The sequence below is a fragment of the Hemitrygon akajei genome, chromosome 4 (assembly GCF_048418815.1).
Source record: "Hemitrygon akajei chromosome 4, sHemAka1.3, whole genome shotgun sequence".
NCBI classification, from domain to species: domain Eukaryota; kingdom Metazoa; phylum Chordata; class Chondrichthyes; order Myliobatiformes; family Dasyatidae; genus Hemitrygon; species Hemitrygon akajei.
This window is the reverse complement of record NC_133127.1, coordinates 174,669,592-174,695,349: the sequence shown is the minus strand read 5'-3', so window position 1 is coordinate 174,695,349 and position 25,758 is coordinate 174,669,592. Positions and strand designations below refer to the sequence as shown.

General features: G+C 39.4%; 1 protein-coding gene across 3 annotated transcripts in view; it reads right to left on the bottom strand.

The window, feature by feature from the left end:
- Positions 1–25,758, bottom strand: part of dnajb13 (DnaJ heat shock protein family (Hsp40) member B13) — a 72,769-nt gene that overhangs the window by 37,257 nt on the left and 9,754 nt on the right. For all 3 annotated transcript variants that reach the window (XM_073044022.1, XM_073044021.1, XM_073044023.1), the window contains exons 3-4: positions 22,242–22,403; positions 2,089–2,243 (exon numbers count right to left, since the gene is read on the bottom strand). In XM_073044022.1, coding sequence (XP_072900123.1) covers positions 2,089–2,243; positions 22,242–22,403 — 317 coding nt within the window. The remainder of the gene's footprint in view (positions 1–2,088; positions 2,244–22,241; positions 22,404–25,758) is intronic.

The window sequence follows — 25,758 nt, the reverse complement described above, 5'->3', positions numbered from 1 at the left end:
AGACAAAGGAGAGTCAGTTGATTTTGTGTATTTGAATTCAGAAGCCCTTTGACAAAGTGCCACACACGAGGCTGCTTAAAACATTGCAAGCCCAAGGTATTACAGGAAAGAGTCTAGCATGGATAAAGCAATGTCAGATTGTCAGGAGGCAAAGAACGTGAATAAACAGCCTTTTCTAGTTGGCTGCTGGTGACTAGTGGTGTTCCACAGGGGTCTGTGTTGGGACCGCTTCATTTTATAATTATATGGTAATGATTTGGATTACGGAATTGATATCTTTGTTGCAAAGTTTGCAGACAATACGAAGATAGGTGGAGGGGCAGGTAGCTTTGAAGAAGCAGAGAGACTACAGAAGGACTTGGATTAGAAGTGGCAGATGGAATTCAGTGTTGGGAAGTGTATGGTCATGCACTTTAGAAGAAGAAATGAAAGGGTTGTTTATGTTCTAAATGGAGAGAAAATACAAAAATGAGGCACAAATGTATTTGAGATTCCTTGTGCAGGATTCCCTGAAGGTTAATTTGCAGATTGAGTCTGTGGTGAGGAAGGCAAATGCAATGTTGGCATTCATTTCAAGAGCATTAGAATATAAAAGTAAGGATGTAATTTTGAGACTTTATAAAGCACTAGTGAGGTCTCACTTGGAGTATTGTGAGCAGTTTTGGGCCCCTTATCTTATAAAGTTTGTGCTGAAATTGGACAGGGTTCAAAGGAGATTCACAAAAATGATTCCAGGATTGAACAATTTGTCATATGAAGAGCGTTTGATGGCTCTGGGCCTGTATTCACCAGAATTCAGAAGAATGAGGGGTGACATCATTGAAACCTATCGAACGGTGAAAGGCCTTGAGAGAGTGGGTGTGGAGAAGATGTTTCTAGGAGTTTAGGACCAGAGGACATAGCCTCAGAATAGAGGGACGTCCTTTTATAACAGAGATGAGGAGGAATTTCTTTAGGCGTTAAATGGTGAATCTGTGGAATATGTTATCTCATTCAGCTGTGGAGGCCAAGTCTTTATGTATATTTGTGATAGAGGTTGATAGATTTTTGATTAGTCGGGGCATGGAAGGGATAGGGGGAGAAGGCAGGAGATTGGGGCTGAGAGGAAAATTGGATCAGTGATGATGAAATGGTAGAGCAGACTTGATGGGTCAAATTACCTAATTCTGTTCCTATATCTTATGGTCTTATGTCAGGATTCATATTCATATCTCTAGATGATTAGTCCAAATTTCTTTTAAATGAAAAGAAACATTGCTGCCATTCTTTAAATCAAACAAGCTTTCCCAGGAATATTTTCAGTCGGTTTACCAAGGCTGAAAGAGTCACTAGATGCTTACAGGCCAAAAAACTGGCTAAAGAGTTTCCTGAGTCAGTGGATCTTTGGGCAGTTGTGAAAAAAGGTACTTCTAGACAGACAGCTAAAAAGTGTTTAAACTTTGGTATCTTTGGAACACCGGTAATTTTCACACTTGCCAATCATTTTTATGAATTAATCATGGTCTTAGTTACTCCTTAACTCCGTCATGGATAGTCCCAAGCTGCAAAAGGAGGAGGCTGGGGCATTGAGCTAGCAATCCATCCAGTAAAAGCTGAGAACTACAGAAGCTCCAAAGACCTCATCCCTGGGATAGGAAGGATCTTTGAAGATGGGCTACACCTGGGGACAACTTGAAAGACTGGCCCAGGATAGAGAACACTAATAAGATGCTGTTGATGATTTATGCCCCAGTAGAGGTGACGGGCTTAAGAAGACTGGGGGGAGGGGCACCGTTACTCCTTGGAACAGACAGTTTACATGTTGCCATAGCTATTTTGTTTTCACTGCAAGTAATAGTTCTAACTACAAACGTTTGTAGATAGTGAAAAGTACAATATGTACTTATACATCTCACTTCTGGTGTGAATTAAAGGAAACAAAATCCAAAGACTTAGTGAATTAAAGTATAACCCATTTCACAATTTATCTGTAATATCTGAAGTTAAATTTCATCAATGCTGAGTTTATTGAACACAACTGTGTCAATAGATGACAGTCCCATAAATTTTCAATGATCATGCTAATTCAATGAATTAAGAGTACTGTACCCTGCGTGAGATTTTGATCTTTTTCAAACATCCATGATACAAATCTTCCAAAGATAAATGCAACTCCCGTTCAATAGGAGGATCCTGTTTCTTAACTCCACGTCCTCGTAATCCTCCAAATCCCAGATTTATCTCTCCTTTCGTGTCAAAAAAATCTGCAAATGAAAGTAAAGTGTGGAGTGTGGAAATGTGGAACTGAAACAGAGAACCATAGGTGTTTATTGCAATTTTGTGTTTCTGACCAGCAACAAAGTGGGAGAAATGTCTGTGAAAATGATACCACTTGTCACATGTTTTTATTGTATAATGAAAGCCATCCTAATTGTGAAAAAAAGATGGCACCATAAAGAATATTTTTGTGCTAATAGGCTGCATTCTGACAGTAAATCTTTACTAATTCAATTCACTTGCTCTTCACTTAAAAATGTTTGGATATTGCCAGTTATTTACAGTTCTCCAAACAACAGTTTCCTTAGTGGATTATTTTCTAGCATCTCTGAAAATCTATAAAGGATTTATTTTTGAATCATAGAATTATAGAGATTAATAGCACAATAAAATATATTTTACTCATGGAATCCACGCTTATCAAAATGAACTTGCCTTCATAATCACACTTCCCAGCCTCACATTCATAGCCTACTAGATTACATCTCATCAAGTACTTCTTAAATCAATGCAAGTTTCTGCTTTTACCACCATTGGCTCTAGACCCTTATTATTCGAGGAGTGAATGATTTTTTCCTCAATAATGATTTTACTCCTCTATTAATAACCATAAATCTAAATTCTCTTGTTATTAACTTAATGGGTACTTCCTATCTGGTTATCATAACCTTATATTCCCTGGTCATAGAATTTTACAACACAGCAACAGGTCCTACCATATCTATGCTGAGCAACAATTACCCATCTACACTAATCCCATTCACTAAGTCTTATGAGAATATGTTGAGTAAGCTAGGGCTTTTTTCTTTGGATAGAAGGATGACTAAAGGTGACTTGATCGTGGTGTACATGATGAAAAAAGGCACAGATAGAGTGGACAGCCAGAGACATTTTCCAGGGCAGAGATGGCTAATACCAGGGAGCATAACTTTAAGGTCTTTTGGAGGAAAGAATAGGGGGGAATGTCAGAGGTAGGTCTGTGCTAGAGGTGGTGTAGAAACAGATACATTAGGGACATTTAAGAGACTCTTAGATAAGCATATCTAAGATAATGGAGATAAGATATCTAAGATATCCATGGAGCTAAGATAAGATATCTAAGATAAAAGAAAATGGAGAACTATGTAGGAGGGAAAGGTTATATTGACCTTAGAGTAGGTTAAAGGGTCAGCACAATATTGTGGACTGAAGGGCCTGTAATGTGCTGTAATGTTCTTTGTTCTACATTCATTTGGCCTGTATCTTTCCATACCTTGGCAATTCAAGTGCTTGTCCAAATACCTAAATCAAGATGAGTCTTAATCTGCAAGATTTATATGGTTGAGTCATGTACAGTTTATGTGGACATACTGATATTTCTACAACCTCCATGTTTAAATTAGAAAATATTTGATTTTAAATATTCACATTAATTTTAATATTGGTAATTCCAGACTCTGTAGTTTAGGGCATAAAACAAATTGTTTATTTTTGATGTATTAAACCTTCTAGCTAAGAATCTAGCATGATTTCCCTTGGCTCCAATATTACTAGGGCTATTAGTGGATAAGGTTCCACTGCCTATTCCTATTCTGACATGTTGGTCCATGGACTACTCTACTGCCACAATGAGGTCACTCAAATTGGAGAAACAACACCCTATATTACTATTGGTTAGTCTCAACCTGACAGCATGAACATCAATTTCTCTAACTTCTGGTAATTTCTGCCCTATTCCCCTTCTCTCTTTTTCCATTCCCCATTCTGGTTCCCCTCTTCCTCTTCTCCTCACCTCCTACTGGCACCCCTCCTTCTTCCTTTCTCCTGTAGTCTACTCTCCATTCCCATCAGATTCCTTCTTCTTCAGCACTTTACCTCTTCAACCTACCACCTCCCACCTTATTTCATCCTCCTCCCCCTGATCCACCTCCACCCTCACCTGGCTTCATGAATCACCTCCATATGATGGAGAAACTCAGCAAGCCAAGCAGCATCTATTGACAAAAGTACAGTTGACGTTCCAGCCTGAGAATCTTCAGCAGGACTGAGGAAGCATTTTGTGTGTGTTGCCTGGATTTCCAACATCTGCAGAATCTCCTGTGTTTATTATTAGGGATAGGATCTTGGAGAAACTCTTAAATGAATGCTTCTTAGGAGAGTGCAAAACCGAGGATCTCCTCAGGATGGTTGGCGCAAAAGACAAAGGACATGGTGCCACTTGCCTCTGATGTTTATAGTGGTTAACAATGTGGTAGTTGATGGGTAATCCATTACGTAAAAGCAGACAAGCAGAACAGAGAGCCCATATAATATGTTGCCAAGGTGAAGGACATCTCAAACTAGTTTGATTTGATATCGGAGAGAGGGAAAGAGCCAATTGTTGTTATATTTATTGGAACAAATAGTGCACAAAAGTACGAGGAGTAACATTTTAAAAAGAGACATTATTATTTACATCTTAGTCTGTTTTCACTCTGATTTTATGGAATCCAGAGTTAACTGTGACACAACAACAGATGTGGCAAGAAGTGCCTAATGGTGCAGATGGGTGAGTGGTTTATGAGGCAATGTTTAGAAAGGTCCTTTGTGTATCCCCAATCCACAGACTCAAGCTTCTCAATACTAACCCAAATGATTTCTCTCCATTTCAAGGACCAGGGATTTCCATGAGTCACTGGGATAAATCTAATTTTATCTTATGTTATCTATGTTGCTTTTTTTTTCCAAGGAAGTTTTGACCATATTCTTGAATCATTACTCTCCATGACAGAGCTTGGAATAGAGTACCTGCTTCAAGAATCAGATGTCGGGCCTGCCCAATGCGGCAGAGTGTAATTAGTGCCATAAGGCTGTAATTATAATCTCTATATTATTACTCAATTCATGTGCAACTTGGCATGGGATAAACAGATTATAAAGGAGGATGCATAACTGGAAGAACTGTACAGGAAAGTTTCTATGCTAAGGAAAATGGGTACCACTACTGGGACAGCAAGAACTGGGCCATGAACTAGAACTGGCCAATTTCATCTGAATTATCCAACTTCCAGGAAGAAGTAATATGTTTAAATTAGAAATAGGCTACACAAATATGAAGTGGGTGCTTCACAGTTTTTCCGTGCCCATTTTTGCCTGAAAAGAGTATTAAAGAGGAAAACTGTCTATTTTTCTGTAACCCTCAGGCTCACCCAGCTCACGTTCATCTAGGGCCCCACCAAACTGGGTAATCATGTTTATGTGGATGCTGCGTAACATACCCCCAGTTACAAACCCACAACGCAAACTATCAGACAGTACACCATGTGCAACTAAATGATAGACTTTATGAATCTTAATCTGAATACAGGGTTAGTAATGAAAATAAACAAAACAAAAAAAGGGCCCAAGTCAAAGTCAAAATTGCGTTGAAGCTCACTCAGTAATCAATCTTCCACCATCGGTCTCCTCCAAACGTTGCCAACCTTCGGACCCTCAGATCCCAGTCCACTCCGTCCGGTGGTCTACCTGCTCTTTCCACACACGTCTTCCCTCAACAAAAGACCACGAAAAACCCGGTTCCCAGACATACAAGAAAGAACAACATCTCTCCCATTGGATAGCCAATGAATTCCAAAGACTCGTTATCTCTAGTCATAACCCAAACATTGCTGCTACAGAGAAACCATTACCTTAACAGTGGAACATTACATAGAAGTCATTATATTAGCCTTAGCTGTGAAACCTTACAGTGTGTTACATTTCTATCACGAAACCAAAATTGTTAACCATGTTTATGGTAATTAATCATTCTCACTAGATGTGGCCAACACTTGAAAAGGCCTTGCTTTTATCCAATCCTTATTGCCAGGATGGAGCCTCAGAGAGGGTAACATCCAGGAATTTGAAGTCTCCAACTTCCTCCCACCCCACTTTCCATAAACATCCCAACCCTACCCTCTCCTCTGGTGCCAACAACTCTCTTCCCCCCTCTGATGCCAGCTCTACTCCTTGCTGTGTTTTCACCATCCCTCAGGTGGAATGTTCTGTCCTCAGTAAGGGGCTTACATTTGTCTACCTTCACCCGCTCCTCAGTGAGTTTCATGCCCTCTATGATGCTGAGTTCTTCTTCCATCGCATCCATCTCTGAGCTCACTTCTTTGGCAAGAATTCCACCCACTGCACCAATGACCCTTACTCCCACCTCCAATCCTCCTCCTCCTCTTAGATACACTGCTCTGGTTCTTTTCATCTCAAATTGCCGCTGAGACATCAACTGCCACAACTTCAGCACTCCTCTCTCGTCCTCAAACCTTACCCCTTCTGAATGCACTGCCCTCTACTCTCTCCACACCAATCTCAACTTTACATCAAACCCATAGTCAAGGGAAGTGCTGTTATGTTGTAGAGAACTGACCCCTACTTTGCTGAGGCCTGGTGGCGACTCTTAGACACATCCTCATACCTACCCCTTGAAGGGGACCCCACTCTGACCATCAGTAAACTGTCTCTGACAGCATTACTGACTTCATCAACTCTGGAGAACTCCCTTTCACTGCCTCCAAACTCAAAGTTTACTTTCCCTCCTTCTGCTCGCTTCTACCTTCTACCCAAGGTCCACAAACCTGACTGTCCAGGTAGGCCATTGTCTCTGCTGCTCCTCCCCCAGTGAACTCATGTCCCCCTACCTCAACTCCATCCTATCCCCCTCGGTCAGTCCTTTCCCACCTCGATCTCCTCAGTAATGTTCAACTCCCCGGGCTTGACCACTTCATTTTCACCATAGATGTCCAGTCTCTATACACTTATATCCCCCATCAAGAAGGGCTTAAAGCTCCTCACTTCTTTCTCAATAAGAGGACCAACCAGTTCTCCTCCACCACCACACTCCTCCATCTGGCAGAATTGATTCTCAGCCTCAACAACTTCTCCTTCAGCTCCTCCCACTTTCTCCAGATTTGAGGGGTGGCAGTGGGCACCCGCATGGGCTCCATCAATGCCTGCCTTTTTATTGCCTATGCAGAACAGTCCATGTTTCAAGCTTTCCCCAGTAATGCTCCCCAACTCTTCCTCCGCTACATTGATGACTACATTGTTGCTGCTCCATGAACCCACACTCAGCTCATCAATTTCATCAACTTTGCCTCCAACTTCCACCCTGCCCTTAAATTCACTTGGTCCATTTCTGACAACTCCCTCCCTTTTCTCAATCTCTCTATCTCCCTCTCTGGAGCCAAACAATCAACTGATATATTTTATAATCCTATCAATTCCCATGGTTATCTTGTCTATATTCCTTCCCACACTGCATCCTGTAAAAATGCGACTTCCTTTTCTGAGGCCCTTCGTCTCCACTGCATCTGTTCCCAGGATGCAGCCTTCCATTCCAGGGCATCAGAGATGTCCTCCTTTTTCAAAGGAAGGTGCTTCCTTTTCTTCATTATTGTTGCTACTCTCACCTGCATTTCCTCCATTTCCTGAACATCTACGCTCACCCGATCTTCCTGCCATCTTAACAGTGATAGTGTTCCTCTTATCCTTACCTATCAGCCATGAGCCTCTGCACATAGCGCATCATTCTCTGCAACTTCCATTATCTCCAAAGGGATCCTACCACCAAATATATCTTTACCACCCCCTCTATATCTCTACTTTCTGCAGGGATCGCTCTCTCCATGATTCCCTTGTCCACTCATCCCTCCCCATTAATCTCCCTCCCAGCACTCATTGCTGCAAGTATTGGAGTATAAAAGTATAAATTTTGCTATGTAACCAAAACTATGTAGTCAGTTTTGAAACTTGCTATTTGCTATGCATGTACTCAATTTAGTAGGAGAATGAAATCCTAAGAATGTAGAAGACAATGGTGTGTTAATGAGAGGTAGCTAAGAGATGTAGATTAGAACATGATTAAGTCAATGGGTAGAAACAATAGTGGCGGATGTACGTGTGATACGCAACTATAGACCGATTGCATATGCTAATGCAACTAAACCAGGAGATTGCTATAAAAAATGCTGTGTCCAAAGGATCGGTGGGCAATCAGCAACTAGCTCAATGACTGTCTCAGCTTTGATTTGCAAATTAAAGTTTAATACTTCTTGAAGAATCTTCTGCGTCTCCTGGTCATTTGTGGGGCACGAGAAACCACGACAAAACAAGCAGTCAAAGTACTACACCTGCCCATTCATCATCTCCATCACCTCTATTTGGTGCCCCAAACAGTCCTTTACCTGTGAGTCTGCTGGGGTCCTCTACTGTGTTTGGTGCTCCCAATACAGCCTCCTCTACATTGGTAACACCTGTCATAAACTGAGGGACTGCTTCATGGAGTGCCTCCACTCCATCCGCCAAAAGTGTAACTTCCTGGTGACCAAACAAGGATGTTAGGGATAAATTTGTCTCAGTGAGGAAGATAAAGAATGGTAGGGTGAAGGAACCATGGGTGACAAGTGAGGTGGAAAATCTAATCAGGTGGAAGAAGGCAGCAGACATGAGGTAAGGATCAGATGGGGTTATTGTGGAATAGAGGATAGCAAGAAAGGAGCTTAAGAAGGGGCTGAGGAGAGCAAGAAATGGCATGAGAAGGCCTTGGCAAGTAGGGTAAAGGAAAACCCCAAGGCATTCTTCAATTATGTGAATAACAAAAGGATGACAGGGGTGAAAGTAGGACCGATTAAAGATAAAAGTGGGAAGATGTGCCTGGAGGCTGTGGAAGCGAGCGAGGTCCTCAATGAATACTTCTCTTTGGTATTCACCAATGAGAGGGAACTTGATGACAGTGAAGACATCATGAGTGAGGTTGATGTTCTGGAGCATGTTGATATTAAGGGAGAGGTGGTGTTGGAGTTGTTAAAATATATTAGGACGGATAAGTCCCCGGGTCCTGATGGAATATTCCCCAGGCTGCTGCATGAGGCGAGGGAAGAGATTGCTGAGCCTCTGGCTAGGATTTTTATGTCCTCATTGTCCACGGGAATGGTACCAGAGGATTGGAGGGAGGCGAATGTTGTCCCCTTGTTGCAAAAAGGTAGTAGAGATAGTCCGGGTAACTATAGACCAGTGAACCTTACGTCTGTGGTGGGAAAGCTGTTGGAAAAGATTCTTAGAGATAGGATCTATGGGCATTTAGAGAATCATGGTCTAATCAGGGACGGTCAGTATGGCTTCGTGAAGGGCAGATCATGTCTAACAAGCCTGATAGAGTTCTTTGAGGAGGTGACCGGGCATATAGATGAGGGTAGTGCAGTGGATTTGATCTACATGGATTTTAGTAAGGCATTTGACAAGGTACCACACAGTAGGCTTATTTCAAAAGTCAGAAGGCTTGGGATCCAGGGAAGTTTGGCCAGGTGGATTCAGAATTGGCTTGCCTACAGAAAGCAGAGGGTCATGCTGGAGGGAGTACATTCGGATTGGAGGGTTGTGACTAATGGTGTCCCACGAGGATCGGTTCTGGGACCTCTACTTTTCGTGATTTTTAATAATGACCTGGATGTGGGGGTAAAAGGGTGGGTTGGCAAGTTTGCAGACGACACAAAGGTTGGTGGTGTTGTGGATAGTGTAGAGGATTGTCGAAGATTGCAGACAGACATTGATAGGATGCAGAAGTGGGCTGAGAAGTGGCAGATGGAGTTCAACCTGGAGAAGTGTGAGGTGGTACACTTTGGAAGGACAAACTCCAAGGCAGAATACAAAGTAAATGGCAGGATACTTGGTAGGGTGGAGGAGCAGAGGGTTCTGGGGGTACATGTCCACAGATCCCTGAAAGTTGCCTCACAGGTAGATAGGGTAGTTAAGAAAGCACACGGGGTGTTAGCTTTCATAAGTCGAGGGATAGAGTTTAAGAGTTGCAAGGTAATGATGCAGCTCTATAAAACTCTAGTTAGGCCACACTTGGAGTACTGTGTCCAGTTCTGGTCGCCTCACTATAGGAAGGATGTGGAAGTATTGGAAAGGGTACAGAGGAGATTTACCAGGATGCTGCCTGGTTTAGAGAGTATGCATTATGATCAGAGATTAAGGGAGCTAGGGCTTTACTCTTTGGAGAGAAGGAGGATGAGAGGAGACATGATAGAGGTATACAAGATATTAAGAGGAATAGAGAGAGTGGACAGCCAGCGCCTCTTCCCCAGGTCACCACTGCTCAATACAAGAGGACATAGCTTTAAGGTAAGGGGTGGGAAGTTCAAGGGGGATATTAGAGGAAGGTTTTTTTACTCAGAGAGTGGTTGGTGCGTGGAATGCACTGCCTGAGTCAGTGGTGGGGGCAGATACACTAGTGACATTTAAGAGACTACTAGACAGGTATATGGAGGAATTTAAGGTGGGGCGTTATATGGGAGGCAGGGTTTAAGGGTTGGCACAACATTGTGGGCCGAAGGGCCTGTACTGTGCTCTACTATTCTATGTTCTAAACATTTTAATTCCTATTTACATTCACAATCCTGTTCCAACATGTTGGTCCATGGCCTCCTCTTTAGCCATGATGAGATGGAGCAGCACCTGATGGCATGAATAATGATTTCGTCTTCTGGTAAAAAAAAATCCCTACCCCTCCCCTCTTCTATTCCCCACTCTGGTCTCTTACTTTTTCTCATCTATCACCTTCACCTGGATCCCCTCCTCCTTCCCTTTCTTTTGAGGTCCACTCTCATCTCCTATCAGATCCTTCCTCTCCAGCCATTTACTTTTCCTAGCCAACCGGCTTCACCTATCGTCTTCTAGCTATCCTCCTTCCCCTCCTCCCATCTTTCTTAATTCTGGCATTCCACCCCCCCCCCCCCCCCTTTCCAATGCTGAAGAATGGTCTTGGCCCGAAATGTCGACTGTTTATTTATTTCCATACATGCTGTCTGACCTGCTGAGAGTTGATTCTAGCAATGACCAACTTCTCAAAGCATTTCATCACAATAAGTGTGAGTGGTACAGTCATTGAATTAGCTTACCATTGCAAGGTGATATCTTTAATGCATAGTGATTTGAATTTGTATATGATAATAACTGCACAATTTTGTTCTTCAGGAATACACCTGGACACTACAGAGAATGAAAAGAATTAAAGGAATGGATACTTGACAAAGATGGAAGAATAAGGTAAGGCTTTTAGAAGTTTTTAAAGCAGAAATTACAGTGGTTTGGAAATTTGTAGCTTGAGTCTTCCCATTGTTCCTATGCACAACACTGACCAATTCTCATATTCAGAAGCAATTGCAGTACGAAGATTCACTGCTGCCTTCAGAGTGCCAAAATTGCCTTTAATCATCTGAGGAAAAGTATATTTGATGGTCTCCTTTCAAGCGGTGACAACATTATAGAAAAATTCATCAAATCCATGGTTAGATAAGGGAACCATTGTCAATGTTCTCTATCGGGCTGACATTGCTAGCATTGCCCTAGATCTGCAGAGCACATCATTTGCATTTCAACATCAGTCTGCTGAAAACTGTTGTCCCTTAAGAGTCCCAACACTGTCAGAGATTTGTAGGTGGGCACAAAGGGTATTCTCAGAACTCCATGTAAAAGTATAACATCTCCTCCTATTGGGAGGACACCCTAGTTCATCAGCACTCACAATGAAGACGCAACATTTAGATGATGTTGGATCCAACTGTTTAGCTGAATTGTTTTGCAGTTTAACAATTCATTATCCACTTGTATTTTAAGTAGTTCCTGTATGCATATAACAACTTAATATGCTTTTAATGGTTATACAAAGTATAATTCTGGAAAGCTCTGGAAGCTTCTTTGTTCTGCATTATTTGAATAAGTGCTTTCTCAGTGGTTAAATCTTATCTATAAATTTTAATGGTGTTTTCTTTATCTCTGCAGTATAAAAATAGCTGACCATAGGGCAATGCCATCCTAAATCTCAGTTCTTTTGTCCCTTTGCTCAATAGGCCTCTATCAACGTCCATTTAAAATTTTCCATTGTTCTATCAATGCTTAGTAAAATGATTGCGAAGCAACAGATTTTGGGTCTCTTTCCTGATTTCAGAAAGAACCTTGAATCGAAACGTCAGAATTCAACAATGGCATTTTGAATCTTACATCCAGTAGTAGAAGCCATTAAAGGTACAATGAATGCATCACCTCCCAAATTACAAATCCACCTGCCCTGTTAAGTACCTTCTGTTCCACCTACAGGAGTGTCTATTGGTCCCATATTAATTTTATTGGCTATCTCAGAAATTGTAGAGCTGGACTGGACAGTCAGTCCTGAGGGATTGCTTAATCAGGTGTGGAAGAAACATCGATTTTAACGGCGTTTTACACCTTGACATCAAGAATATAAGTCTTTCAAACACCTTCTGTAATGTTAAGAATTCTGCTATATATATCAAATGCATGCCAATTGTGGTTGAAAGCATGTATACTGAATTTCTCTAAATAGTTCTAAGTTCTCCTTTTTTGGTCACTTTATGGCAGCATCTGAGATTTCTAATGGTTTCAATTAAGGTTCAATTAAAATGTATATAGAAAATTCAGCATCCATTAAAATGTAATTACTTTTACTAAAATTATTTTATCACATGTCAACTGGGGCTACAGCAGGCCACAGCACTGAAATGGTTCATCTGAGTTGCAACAGAGTTCTACGATTTATCTCAAAATAAAATAAAGTAACTTGGGTGATATGAAAAGACTCGAAAGCTGAACAGTCATGTTTTGTTTTTAATTTTGAAATTTTTAATTTTATTAATTAAGCTTGGTAATCTTTGAACATGCTGTGCCAGATTTTGCTAGACAGATAATGGTGTTCCAGTAACGCAAACTATCAACAGTTCACTAAGCAACCAGAAACTTGAAATGTGTAAGGCATGCCCTGTGAATTGTCAATCCCAAAAAATTTGAATTAATTTTCCAACAACTTTGTAGAAGAACCATCTCTAACTTGCTCCACAATTTGCCTGAATTGTAGCACCCGCATGATAATTATACTTTAAATTCACCATAGGTATGCTTAGTCACTAACACTGTAAGCAAGATAATTGTACAAAAGTAAGCTTCATTAAAGATATGAAACCAACATGATAATTGTTTAGAATTGCAAATCAATCTAACCAACTCATAAAATGAGTAAACATGTAATCTCTTATTTGATACATTCTTTCAAAATATGACTATTTTGATATAAAAATATTTTCATTTTTAACAAATGTCACTTTTTATATCCTTTCTATTACTTTGATGTTTGTTTCTAAGTTGGATTTTGTCACATTTTTTTTGTCAACCTCTCAATTCTTCCACAATTTATTTCTTCCTAGTTAAATCTCAATGGTTAAAAATATGCACTACTAGTCTCATTGTTTAGGAAAGCCTCTAAATAATGTATTCACTATATATTGTCAGCTTATTTTTCCAGTAATGTAATTTTTTAAAAGTTTAACTAAATGGATATAAGACAAAATACTTCCCTCTAGTAAAATCTGAGCTGAAAAATTGATGTAAATAATACATATTAATTATTATTAAATAATTTAAGTAATAAATAATTTAAATATGCATTTAGCAGCAGCACTTTTAAGCTGCAGGAGCTCTGATAAATTAGAAAGTCCCTTATCAAGCTGATGGATTCATTATTATACCTGGCCAAAGCTGATTTTCTGTTCATAATTTCTATTTAACAATTCTTGTGCACTTTTTAAAAAAGAGAAATTGTCTTGCTTTTACCAGGAGAAGCTGCCTTGGTTTAATTCCTCTTTACACAGTCTTTACCCAGTCTTTTTTTATCGAGTCAACTGACTCTGGTATAAACCATATACCATTCAATCATCCCTGCTTCCTCCAAATCATGGTAACAGTTCTACCAGACTTTTTTTATATTAATGAATAAAAAGTGAAATGTATTTTGCAGTTAGAAGGTAATTTAGTAAGGTAAAGCTTAAAAGACAAAGTTAAGTTGTTGGTAATGCTAGGCGCTATCAGGAGCAGTGATTTAACAAAGTATATAAAGAGAGGGGCATACTTATGCTGGGTGATGTACAAACTCCAATATAAAGGACAATGGCTGGTTATATCACAGGTTAATAGTAACAATAAGGTCTTATAAGGTAAGGTTTCCTAATAATGGAATCTAATACCTAATTCACTAATTCTGATGGTAACCATTTATGTTCTGCCATATACCGTAGATTCCGTACTACAGAGCGCACCTGATTAAAAGCCGCAGGCTCTAATTTTAGAAAGAAAATCAATTTTGTACTTGTACAAGCCGCACCGGATTTTAAGCCGCAGGTGTCCCACGTTGTAATATGAGATATTTACACAGAAAGATATTACACGTGAGGATTTTTAACTTTTAATTAAATTCGTATGGTAACATAAACAAATACATATTGCAAATGCTTTTTTTCGAACCGTGCCTGTAACACGGCTACTTTTAAATATACATACGTATCGTTAACACACAAATTACGTTGCGTATACTTTTTTACTGAACAGTGCACGAACAACATTCCAATATCTCCTAACGACTGGTAAAAAAATATATACTGCAGCCTACCAGGAAAAGTTATTGATCGCCTTTAACTTAAAAGCAGCGTTCTCGTGCGGGTCTAATGCGCTCGCCTAATGTGCACGCCCCCACCTTTCCGTTTATCGCAAACCGGTATTTCCCACAAGACGCGGCGAAACCGGATGTGACGTCATAGCATCCCGGGATGTAGTACAGAAAACAAATATACTTAAAACACTTCTAACTTTAACTAGAAAATACTAACAAATGAATTACTAAGCGAAAATATTATAAACTAAATAACTGCCATAAAGGCAGCACAATGCTTTTCTTCGAGTGTTTTCCATGTTGATGAGGGTGAGTACAAATGACTGATTTACAATAATTTAATTGTGAAAGTGCGCTTGATTTATCGTACAATTTCATTGGACCTCTGTGAACTACTCATCAATTTTATTCGTCTACTGTTACGAGGCAAAATGTTTTTGGCGGCATGAAAAAAAAACATGCATTAGCCGCACCGTAGTAAAGGCCGCAGTGTTCAAAGTTGTTCAAAGCGTGGGAAAAAAGTAGCGGCTTATAAACCGGCATCTACGGTATTTGAAGTCTGTCAGGAAGGAATGTTATAAGAACATACTAACCTTTAAATTATGTATTTGTATCAGATTTGGCTGGCCTAAAACAACAACATGTAGAACATATTTACAGTGTTTTCTTACAAGCCAGGAGGCCTATCGAGTCTACGTATACTTTTACAGCATCCCTCTCAGTCCTATTATCCTATGTATTTTCTTATCACTGTTCACATGCTCTCTGACATAGTTATCAGCTTTTCCCAGTCTGCTGTCATCCACCTACACACAAAATAATCTAGAGTAGCCAATCTTTGGGTTTGAGAAGAAACCAGAGTGCTGAAGGAAATCCACATGATTACAGGGAGAATGTACAAATTCGACACAGATAGCACAGGTCAGGACCAAATGTGGGTCACTGAACCAGTGAAAAGGTGGCACTACCTGCTGGGCTACTGTGCCACCCCCAATGATGACTTATCAGAGTCTATTTGCCATTGTAAACTGCCACGTCAACACTGCCTGCAAATCATCTGTCACCCTGTAGTTACAGAAGGTGGCCACAAGGTAGCCCTATGAAGGCACTTCATAAGGTGCACTTTCAGATCCAGCATCGATATTCCAATAACCTGCTAATGCTCAACAACTGACTGTGAATAACATTACTGCCACACCGCTCTTATACCATTAAAGTACTGCCTTTAAGTCAGAAATACTGGTAGTATGAATGCCAGCTTTGGGTTAGTGGTTGTACTGTCATTTCTGAGTCAAAAAGTTATTAATTCATCCTATTCTTGAAACTTCAGAAAGGGCTACAGTTTCAGCAGACCCTCTTTTGAATTTATTGTGAAGCTGAGACCCTACCAGCTTTTTTAGGTATGTATAAAAGGTCCCAATACTCAACTATGTCTCAAGGTTTGGAAAAGTTGAGAGAGAAATTCTCAGGCCTGTGATACACAGGGCCTTGCTGTGAAGAATCAAACCAGAAGGATTGCTTTAGTTAAGCCAACGCAGGATTAGAATTCGATGATAAAAGGCGTAGATCAAATGGACAGCCAGAGACTTTTTCCCAGGGCAGAAATGGCCAACACAAGGGGGCATCATTTTAAGGTGATTGCAGGAAAGTATAGGGCGAATGTCAGAGGTAAGTTTTTTTTTACACAGAGAGTGGATGCATGCATTGAAAGTGCTACCAGCGTACTGGTAGAGGCAGGGGCATTTAAGAAACTCTTAGGCAGGCGTATGGGTGATAGAAAAATGGAGGGCTATGTTGGGGGGCAGGGTTAGATTGATATTGGCATACGTTAAAAGATTGCCACAATATTGTGGACTGAAGGATCTGTAATGTGCTGAAATGTTCTATGTTCAAAGTTGGCTCATTGCTGATAGCAAGGTCAATTAAAGTTCTATACTAATAATGATATTGTATCAAAAGACAACTAAGAAATAAAGCAGCATTTTTTTCATATCTTGCATGACATTAAATGATCTGGTTTCAAAAAGAAGGTTGATAGTGAGCTAATATCAGGGAGTAATATTGTCCCTTTTGTTATTAATTAATATATTTATCTGAAGAAAAAGAGAGTAGCTCTCAATCTATGGCCTTCTGCACCACTACAAAGTGGTTTACAGCAAGCTTAATTTAAGAACAGCACCTCATTTTCCATCTGGGCATGTTGCAGTGTTCCAGACTCAAAACTGAATTTTGCTGTTTAATGAAGTTCAAATTTAATTGTCATTTAACAATACACATGAAAACAGTCAAATGAAACAGTATTCCTCTGGGGCCTAGGTGCAAAACATAGTACCCATAGTCACACACTGCATATAGAGCACATATAATTACAAAAGTACTAAAACATGCAGTCACAAAAATAGTAAGTCCCTGAATGTCGAGGCCTGTAGATTGATGGTACATGGGATGTTGTCCTGGAGCTACGTCTCTGCAAGAACAAGTACGCAGCAGTTCCTCACCACATGCTAGTACAGGCACAGACGAACACAATGCAGTTGTCTTCCACCAAGCAAACACTAGAGGGCAGCACTGATGGAAGGTGCCAGCCTCCAACCCAGCCATGCCACACCACCTCTGGCGTTTCCTCCCCTGGGCGGCTGCAATAGGTGACCCCATGGCATGAGGGTCTGGTCCGCACAACAACCTATGCCATCAGTCTCTCCAATGAACTAGACTTGGCAGTATTCTACATTACCAATGTCCAGCAGATCACCAGAAAAATGTCCAAGACAATCATTTGCACCATTTGTTGGACTGCGCACTACCTCAGGACACTGCCTCCTCCTTAGGTGGCTATACCAGGCAACATGGTACACACCAAGTCTAGTTCCACTGCTATCAAGGGACATACCTGAAGTATTTGATGTTCTTACTATCCAGCAGTGTCTTGTAATCATAAAAAACATGGTAAAGGATGAATAATTATACTTTTGTTTGGGCTCTCAGAGGCTGCTACAACTGAGCGCACTGCCATCTTACCAGAATTCAAGTAACTCCTTTCTGTCTGCATCTGAACTGGCATATTCCACTGCAGGATATCAATCTGTAATATTGGCAAGTTTTTGCACTCTCCACTAGCTTGACCTGACCTGCTTTGTATTTCTAATAGCTCTGCATTTCACTGCATTTACACTCCTTTGCCTGTGTTCTCTCTAACTTCCCTCTTTAACCTATCAACTAGATACGAGCTTATCCCAAAAGCAACATTAGCCTAATCCTGTCATTGTTATCTCCATGATCATATATACCTCTCTCTCCTCTCCTCTGTAACTTAAAACTACCGGTAATGTGTTTTCCCATTTCTGACAAGTCTTCGACCTGAGGTGTTATCTCTGTTGATCCTTCCACCAATGCCTTCAGACCTGTTGAGTGCTTCCAGAATGTTCTGATTTTTAAAGCAACTATTCTTAATTATTCTATTCAAGACCCACATTGTTTTATTTGCCCAGTAGTATTATGTATCTGATCATTAAATTTACTTGAAGACTGAGCTTGGTTTTCTCTCCAAAGAAGCCTGCTGTACATTTCTATAATTTTCTCTTTTTATTTCTGATTTTCATTATCCACTGTATTTTGCTTTCATAAACTTATGGGTAAGATTGTTGTAGGAATGCTCAAATGAAAAAGGGAAATAGACTGATGTAAGGTAACTTATTATCCAGTATATTCAAATAACAAATTAGAAGTCAAGGATGTAGTGATCAAGTTACACAGTACCCTGTGTTACGTACCCGTGACACGTGACAGTGGTACCCTTGTCACGTGACTGGGGTTGAAGTTATACTGGACTTGAAGTAATGGTCTTGTGATGGTGGAGTGATGTCATTTTCCCGCCAGTAGAGGTCATGTGACAGGTTTTTTTTACAGGGTATAAAAGGAAGACCCACCCTGTCAGGTGGGGCAGTTCGTGGCTAGATTTGCCAAGATGACTTCATGTCACTGCGTGATTTAATGTGATGACGCAGTTTAGTTGAAAAATGAAGTTTTATATAATGCCTAAAGTTTAAAAGGTCATTGCCAGCGGTTTCTTTGCTGGTGGAGAGTGAAGATAAGAATTTGGAAGATAGAAATCGAGGAGAATCGATTTTCGACAGTGGAAAGTTCGACCTTATTTGATCCTCATTCGGAAGGATTTCATTGACTGTTCTCATGTTAATCTCCGCTGGGATAGCGGGAGATTGAGAATAGTGTGGAAGGAAGGTCAGTGCCTTTAAGCCGTTATATTTCATAAAATTCTTCGTGGGAAAGTGCGATGCCGGGGAATCGAAGGACAACGTCGTGGAAGAGAATTTAAATCGCCTTTTAAAAAGTCTCTCCTCTTAAATGGACTGTGAGCTTTTGAACTTTTGGCATACCGCTTTAAAGAACTGTTTGTTTTTCAATACCGCTTTAAGAATTGTTTGAACTGCAACGCTATTAAGAACTGTGAATCTGCCGCACAGCAGCTGAATTCCGGTTAAGCTAATGTTTGTTTACTTTTGGGGGGTTTGTTTTCAGTGTTTAATAAACGTGTTATTTGTTATAAAAACCCTTGCCTAACTCATATATATTTATTGTTGCCTGAATACGTAACATAATTATGGGGGCTACGTCCGGAATTGGATCGTTTGAGTTTAAAATGCTTTTTGAATTTTGAGTCGGTGTTTTGGTAACGGGGAATACTCGATTCTTTTGTTTGATTGGCTTGTGAGTGGTATTTGGCAACGATGAATATTGATGAGTTTCTGGATTCGCCCGACGCGGACTTTTTAGCGAAGGCGAAAAAAACTGAAGTATCTGAGATTGCTAATAGATTGCAACTTAAAGATATTTTGAAGACTGCATCAAAGGCTGTAATACAGAGAAAAATCGCATCACATTTTGTGGCTTCGGGTGATTTTGATGAATCGATTTTAGAATCGTTTCCAATAAGTAATCTGGAGATACAGTTGCAAATTGAACAAATGAAGTTGGATCAAAGTAAAGCAGAATTGGAGAGGTGTAAATTGGAAGCTGAACAGAAAAAGAGAGAGTTTGAATATGCAATGGTGAATTTAAGGTCTGGGAATCAGTCTTCTGATTCTAAAAAACCGTTTGTTGCTAGCCAAGAAATTAAATTGGTCCCTCCATTTAGTGAAACAGAAGTGGAAAGATATTTTCAACATTTTGAAACTATTGCTCGGATGTCAGACTGGCCGAAAGATAAATGGTCAGTGTTGTTACAGAGTGTGATTAAAGGCAAAGCACAGCAAGTTTATACAGCTTTAACTGCTGCGCAAGCATTAGATTATGATATTGTGAAAACGAATATTCTCAAAGCATACGAATTAGTCCCAGAAGCTTATAGGGAAAGATTCAGGAGTTTGAAAAAGTCTGTGGAAAAGACTTATGTGGAATTTGCCTATGATAAAGCTATGTGTTTTGAGAGATGGGTTTCTTCTAAAAATGTAAATGAGGACTATGATACATTGAGAGAGCTGATTTTAATGGAGGAATTTAAAAGAAGCATTCCTGTTGAAGTAAGGACCTACTTAAATGAGAGGGATACTGATAAATTGCAGGACTGTGCTAGATTAGCTGATGAGTATGTTTTAATCCATAAGAATAAATCTCCTCAGGGTAGAATTTTTAAGAGGAAAAATAATATGGAGACTCAAGTTAAATCAGAAATTAAATCAGAGGTTAATGAGAGAGGTAAGGAGGAAGGAAAACCTGTGAAGGTAAGACAGTTTGGTCTTATTTGTAACTATTGTAAGAAGCCTGGCCATGTAATAGCTAACTGTTTCAAATTGAAAAAGAAAGAGAAGGAAGCAGTTCCAGATGCTTGTGTGCAACATACTGAAGCACCTGTAAAGTTACAGGGTTTGGTAAACACAAATGAGGATTTGTTAGAGTCTGACCAAGTTAGAAAGGGATATGATCATTTTATAACTGAAGGGTTTGTATCCTTGAAAGAAGGATCTACTCTGGTGCCAATAAAAATCCTTAGGGATACTGGAGCTTCTCAATCACTGATGTTAGATAGTGTGTTGAAGTTTAATGAAGAGAGTGATACTGGTGAGGTAAATTACATAAGAGGTGTTGGAAGTGATTTTATGCCTGTACATTTACATAAAGTAAATTTAAAGTCAGGGTTAGTTACAGGATTTGTTAAAGTAGGATTACAGCATAGCTTACCTGTGAAGGGTATTTCTTTATATAGGTCTTCAGTAGGTTTAACTGAATACACTTTATCTATCTGTTTAATTTTATTAATAAGCACTGACAATTCTGCTTTAGTTTTCTTTCTCAAGGCTGCTGAATATGAGATTATCTGTCCCCTAAGAAAAGATTTCAAGGTGTCCCATATAACCAGATTTGACATTCCTTCAGTTGTATTGTTACGTACCCGTGACACGTGACAGTGGTACCCTTGTCACGTGACTGGGGTTGAAGTTATACTGGACTTGAGGTAATGGTCTTGTGATGGTGGAGTGATGTCATTTTCCCGCCAGTAGAGGTCATGTGACAGGTTTTTTTTTACAGGGTATAAAAGGAAGACCCACCCTGTCGGGGGGGCAGTTCGTGGCGGGATTTGCCAAGCTGACTTCATGTCCCTGCATGATTTAATGTGATGACGCAGTTTAGTTGAAAAATGAAGTTTTATATAATGCCTAAAGTTTAAAAGGTCATTGCCAGCGGTTTCTTTGCTGTGGAGAGTGAAGATAAAAGTCTGGAAGATAGAAATCGAGGAGAATCGATTTTCGACGGTGGAAAGTTCGACCTTATTTGATCCTCATTCGGAAGGATTTCGTTGACTGTTCTCGTGTTAATCTCTGCTGGGATAGCGGGAGATTGAGAATAGTGTGGAAGGAAGGTCAGTGCCTTTAAGCCGTTATATTTCATAAAATTCTTCGTGGGAAAGTGCGACGCCGGGGAATCGAAGGACAACATCGTGGAAGAGAATTTAAATCGCCTTTTAAAAAGTCTCTCCTTTTAAATGGACTGTGAGCTTTTGAACTTTTGGCATACCGCTTTAAAGAACTGCTTGTTTTTCAATACCGCTTTAAGAACTGTTTGAACTGCAACGCTATTAAGAACTGTGAATCTGCCGCACAGCAGCTGAATTCCGGTTAAGCTAATGTTTGTTTACTTTTGGGGGGTTTGTTTTCAGTGTTTAATAAACGTGTTATTTGTTATAAAAACCCTTGCCTAACTCATATATATTTATTGTTGCCTGAATACGTAACACCTGAAAACCACATGTAATTCCAGTTGTTGAGTCACAATGGAGGCATTCAAGACTTGAGGCTGTTCTCTGTTGTCTATTGTCAACATCTGAGATATGAAGAATTTCTGGAGAAATATACTTTAGCATTTGTTTTCACAGATTGGCAGTCTTTGGCATTATCTTCCAGCTGGCATGTGTAAACAGGCAGGGTGTTCATGACCCAACTGATAGAAACAACATTATGCTCTGAGCTAATATCACTTTTCATATTGTTATTAAAATATTTAACAGAAATACCTGCAAATGGATTATCTCCACCAAAGAAATCTCTGAAGGTTTTGTTGGGATTGCCATGAAAGGTATATCCTGTTGTCCAAGCTCCTGTTTCACCAAATTCAGAGGGAATGCCTCCCTTCAAGCCCTCTTCACCAAATTTGTCATAAGTAGCTTTTTTCCTTACTGAAAAAAATGATAGGAAGAGATTTGTTATGTCAACAAAAACACTCAAAAACTTCTATAGATGTACCATGGAGAGCATTCTGACAGGCTACATCACTGTCTGGTATGGGAGGGGGCTACTGCACAGGACCAAAACAAGGTGCAGAGGGTTGTAAATTTAGTCGGTTCCATCTTGGGTACCAGACTACAAAGTACCCAGGACATCTTCAAGGAATGATGTCTCAGAAATGCAGCGTCCATTATTAAGGACCCCCAGCACCCACGGCATGCCCTTTTCTCATTGTTACCATCAGGTAGGAGGTACAGAAGCCTGAAGACACACACTCTGTGATTCAGCAACAGCTTCTTCCCCTCTGCCATCCTAAATGGACATTGAACCCTTGGACACTACCTCACTTTTTTGATATATATTATTTCTGATTTTTGCAGAATTTTTAAAATCTATTCAATATACATATGCTGTAATTTATTTATTATCTTTTTCTTCTTTTTCTGTATAATGTATTGCATTGAACTGCTGCTGCTAAGTTAACAAATTTCACGACACATGCCGATGATAATAAATGATGATAATTAACGTCGTCACTACCTCCTTCCATAGATCCTGTCTGGCCTGCTGAGTTTTGCCAGCATTTTGTGTTTTTATTTACTTCCAGCATCTGCAGATTCACTCGTGTTGCCGATGATAATAAACCTGATTTTGATATTTCTCAGTTTATTTGGATTTCTAAGTACCAAAAAAAGCTTAAAATTTCAATGGAATTATTTTAAGATTCCATTTTAGCTTAACCACAGTAGTGAGTTACCCATGTAGATTGAACTTGATCCATACCCTGGTGTCTCCACAAATGAACCACATTAATGTATTTTCACTCATTAGATATCTGTAATTATCAAGATTATTGTTCAAAGTCAGAGCTTAGACATCAACAAAATTTTATGGTTTAGAAGATGGTATTTAAATTAGACTGCAATAGGGCTAAAATCTATAACAATTAAGCTTTCAAAGATAAAAACACATTAATTTTGGGAGATTCTTATGACATTGTAGCAATTATTGGGGTTAAGGGCTAGTCACAAAACCTTGCAACTCGACTATGAAAACTTTTCCACCAAATTCCAGATTTGTTATGAAGAAATTGCTGCTATTATCAAGATTGTGTTCTTATGATCTGAGTCATTAATTTTTTCTTTTTCCACAGATGTTGCCTGACTTTGAGTATATCCAGCATTTTCTGTATTTATTTCAGATTGCACATCTGCAATTTTTCTGATTTTCATTTGAATTTAGGATGCTGGGTCTTTGTCAGCCTAAGCTGGGCATGTGCGTAGCCTTTGCCAATATTGACAGCACCTACAGGAGATAATATCACCTGTAGCATCTATCACCAAGGGATATCCAGGATATGCTCTCTTCTCACTGCTACCACCAGGCAGTGGGTACAGATCCTAAAGTCCCACACCATCAAGTTCGGGAACAGCTACTTTCATACAAGTTCTTGAACTGACCAACAAATCCCAAATCACATCTCAGCTACAGAACATGACAAGCTACCTCTTGCACTAACACTGACTCTTCTCTGATTGTGTCATTAAGACTAATGATTTATTTTGCAGGCTTATTTTCTCTTCACTGCTTATAATTTATGTATAATTTATATTCTGCGTGTTGTCTGCATATACAGTTTTGTGATGTTATTCATTGTATCTGTATGTCACCAAATTGCATACATGACAATAAATTTGATTTGTCTTGACTAACTAGGGCCATTAACTTGCAGCAACAAAGCAGACAAGTCAAAAATTCTAAAACGAGATTTCCTGGTGGTGGCTGATGGAGTAGCAGAAATCTCCCATTGCTCCAACTCTAATTATCTTACTATTTCCAACCTGCCTTGAAACTTCCCTTTTAAGTGTGATATTTTTTCATTATGGCTACATCAAGGGGTGGCCGAGGTACTAAAAAGGATGATCCCCCTGCTTCTTTGGATTCTGTTATGGATTTGCTGCAAAGTCATACACGAGAAGCCTCTGAGAAGTTTCAACAATTCAGCTTTGAATTTAAACAAATAGATGGCAAATTGGATTCTATTCAGCAAACCCTTAATGAACACAACAAACTTTTAAAAAATAATGAAGCAAGGTTGTCGTCTCTAGAAATGGAAGTGGATGAATTGCAAAAGCTTTGTGAAAAGCAATCAAAGTCCAACGAAGAGTTAAAACAGAAGATTATCAACATAGAAGATAGAAATAGAAGGAACAACCTACGGGTTCTGGGTCTCGAAGAATTAATTGAAGGTACTCATCCTATGGAATTCTTTGCAAACTTTCTGCAAGAATTATTTCTGGAAATTTTGGCGTCTTTGCCTATGATTGATGGAGTTCACAGGTCTTCCATGTTTAGACCTCTAGCAGTGATAGACCAAGATCGGTAATAATTTGTTTTCATGAACTTAAAACAAAGGGACTGTTAATATGCAAATCTCGTCAAAGAGGTATGATTGATTATTGTGGCAGCAAGATTAGAATTGTTGAAGATTACTCACCTGAGGTTATGCAGGAACGTGATAACTTCAAAGAAGTTATGTCTGAGTTTTTTAACAGGGGTTTTAAACCCTCCCTTCACTATCCAGCTTGTCTCAGAATCACACTTAAAAATGGTTCTTTCAAATGGTTTCGTTCGACTGCTGAAGCACAAGGGTTTTTAAACTCCGAAGGCTAGCTGTTTAGTTTGTCCTTACATGAAGACACAAGATTAAATGATAAACTTAATTCGCAAATCCCATCGAAGGGGCATGATTTGTTATAGGGTGGAATATTAGATTCTCGAAAACTATTCACCTAAGGTTATATAGGAATGTGCTAAGTTTAAACAAGCTTTGTTGAAATTTTTAACAAGGGTTTTAACCAGTCCCTTGGCTACCCAGTTTGACTGAAAATCTCATTAAAAATGGACCCTTTGAATGGTTTTGTTTGAATGCTGAAGCATAAAGATCTTTTAAAATTTGTAAGCTAACTGCTTAGCCTGTTTTTTCATGAAGATATAAGATTAAATGTTTAATGTCTTTCTGTATGAATAATGGTATCTTTTACTTTTGGTAAACCGTTGTAACTAATTTCCTTTTGAATTTTTTAATACTGTATTTTTGATATACGAGATTGAATTTCTTATTTGGATATTGTTTAGTCTAGGTTGGAATATAAATAATCTTGAAACTAATTGGAGCGATCACCAGGTTTTTTGGGGGTTGTTCATAGTTGTAGATGCCGGCTTTCTAATAGTCAGTTTTCCTCCTTTGGGAGGTGGGTGGGGGGGATGTTTTTTTCTCTCAGGAGCTGTTTTTGAAATTTTTTT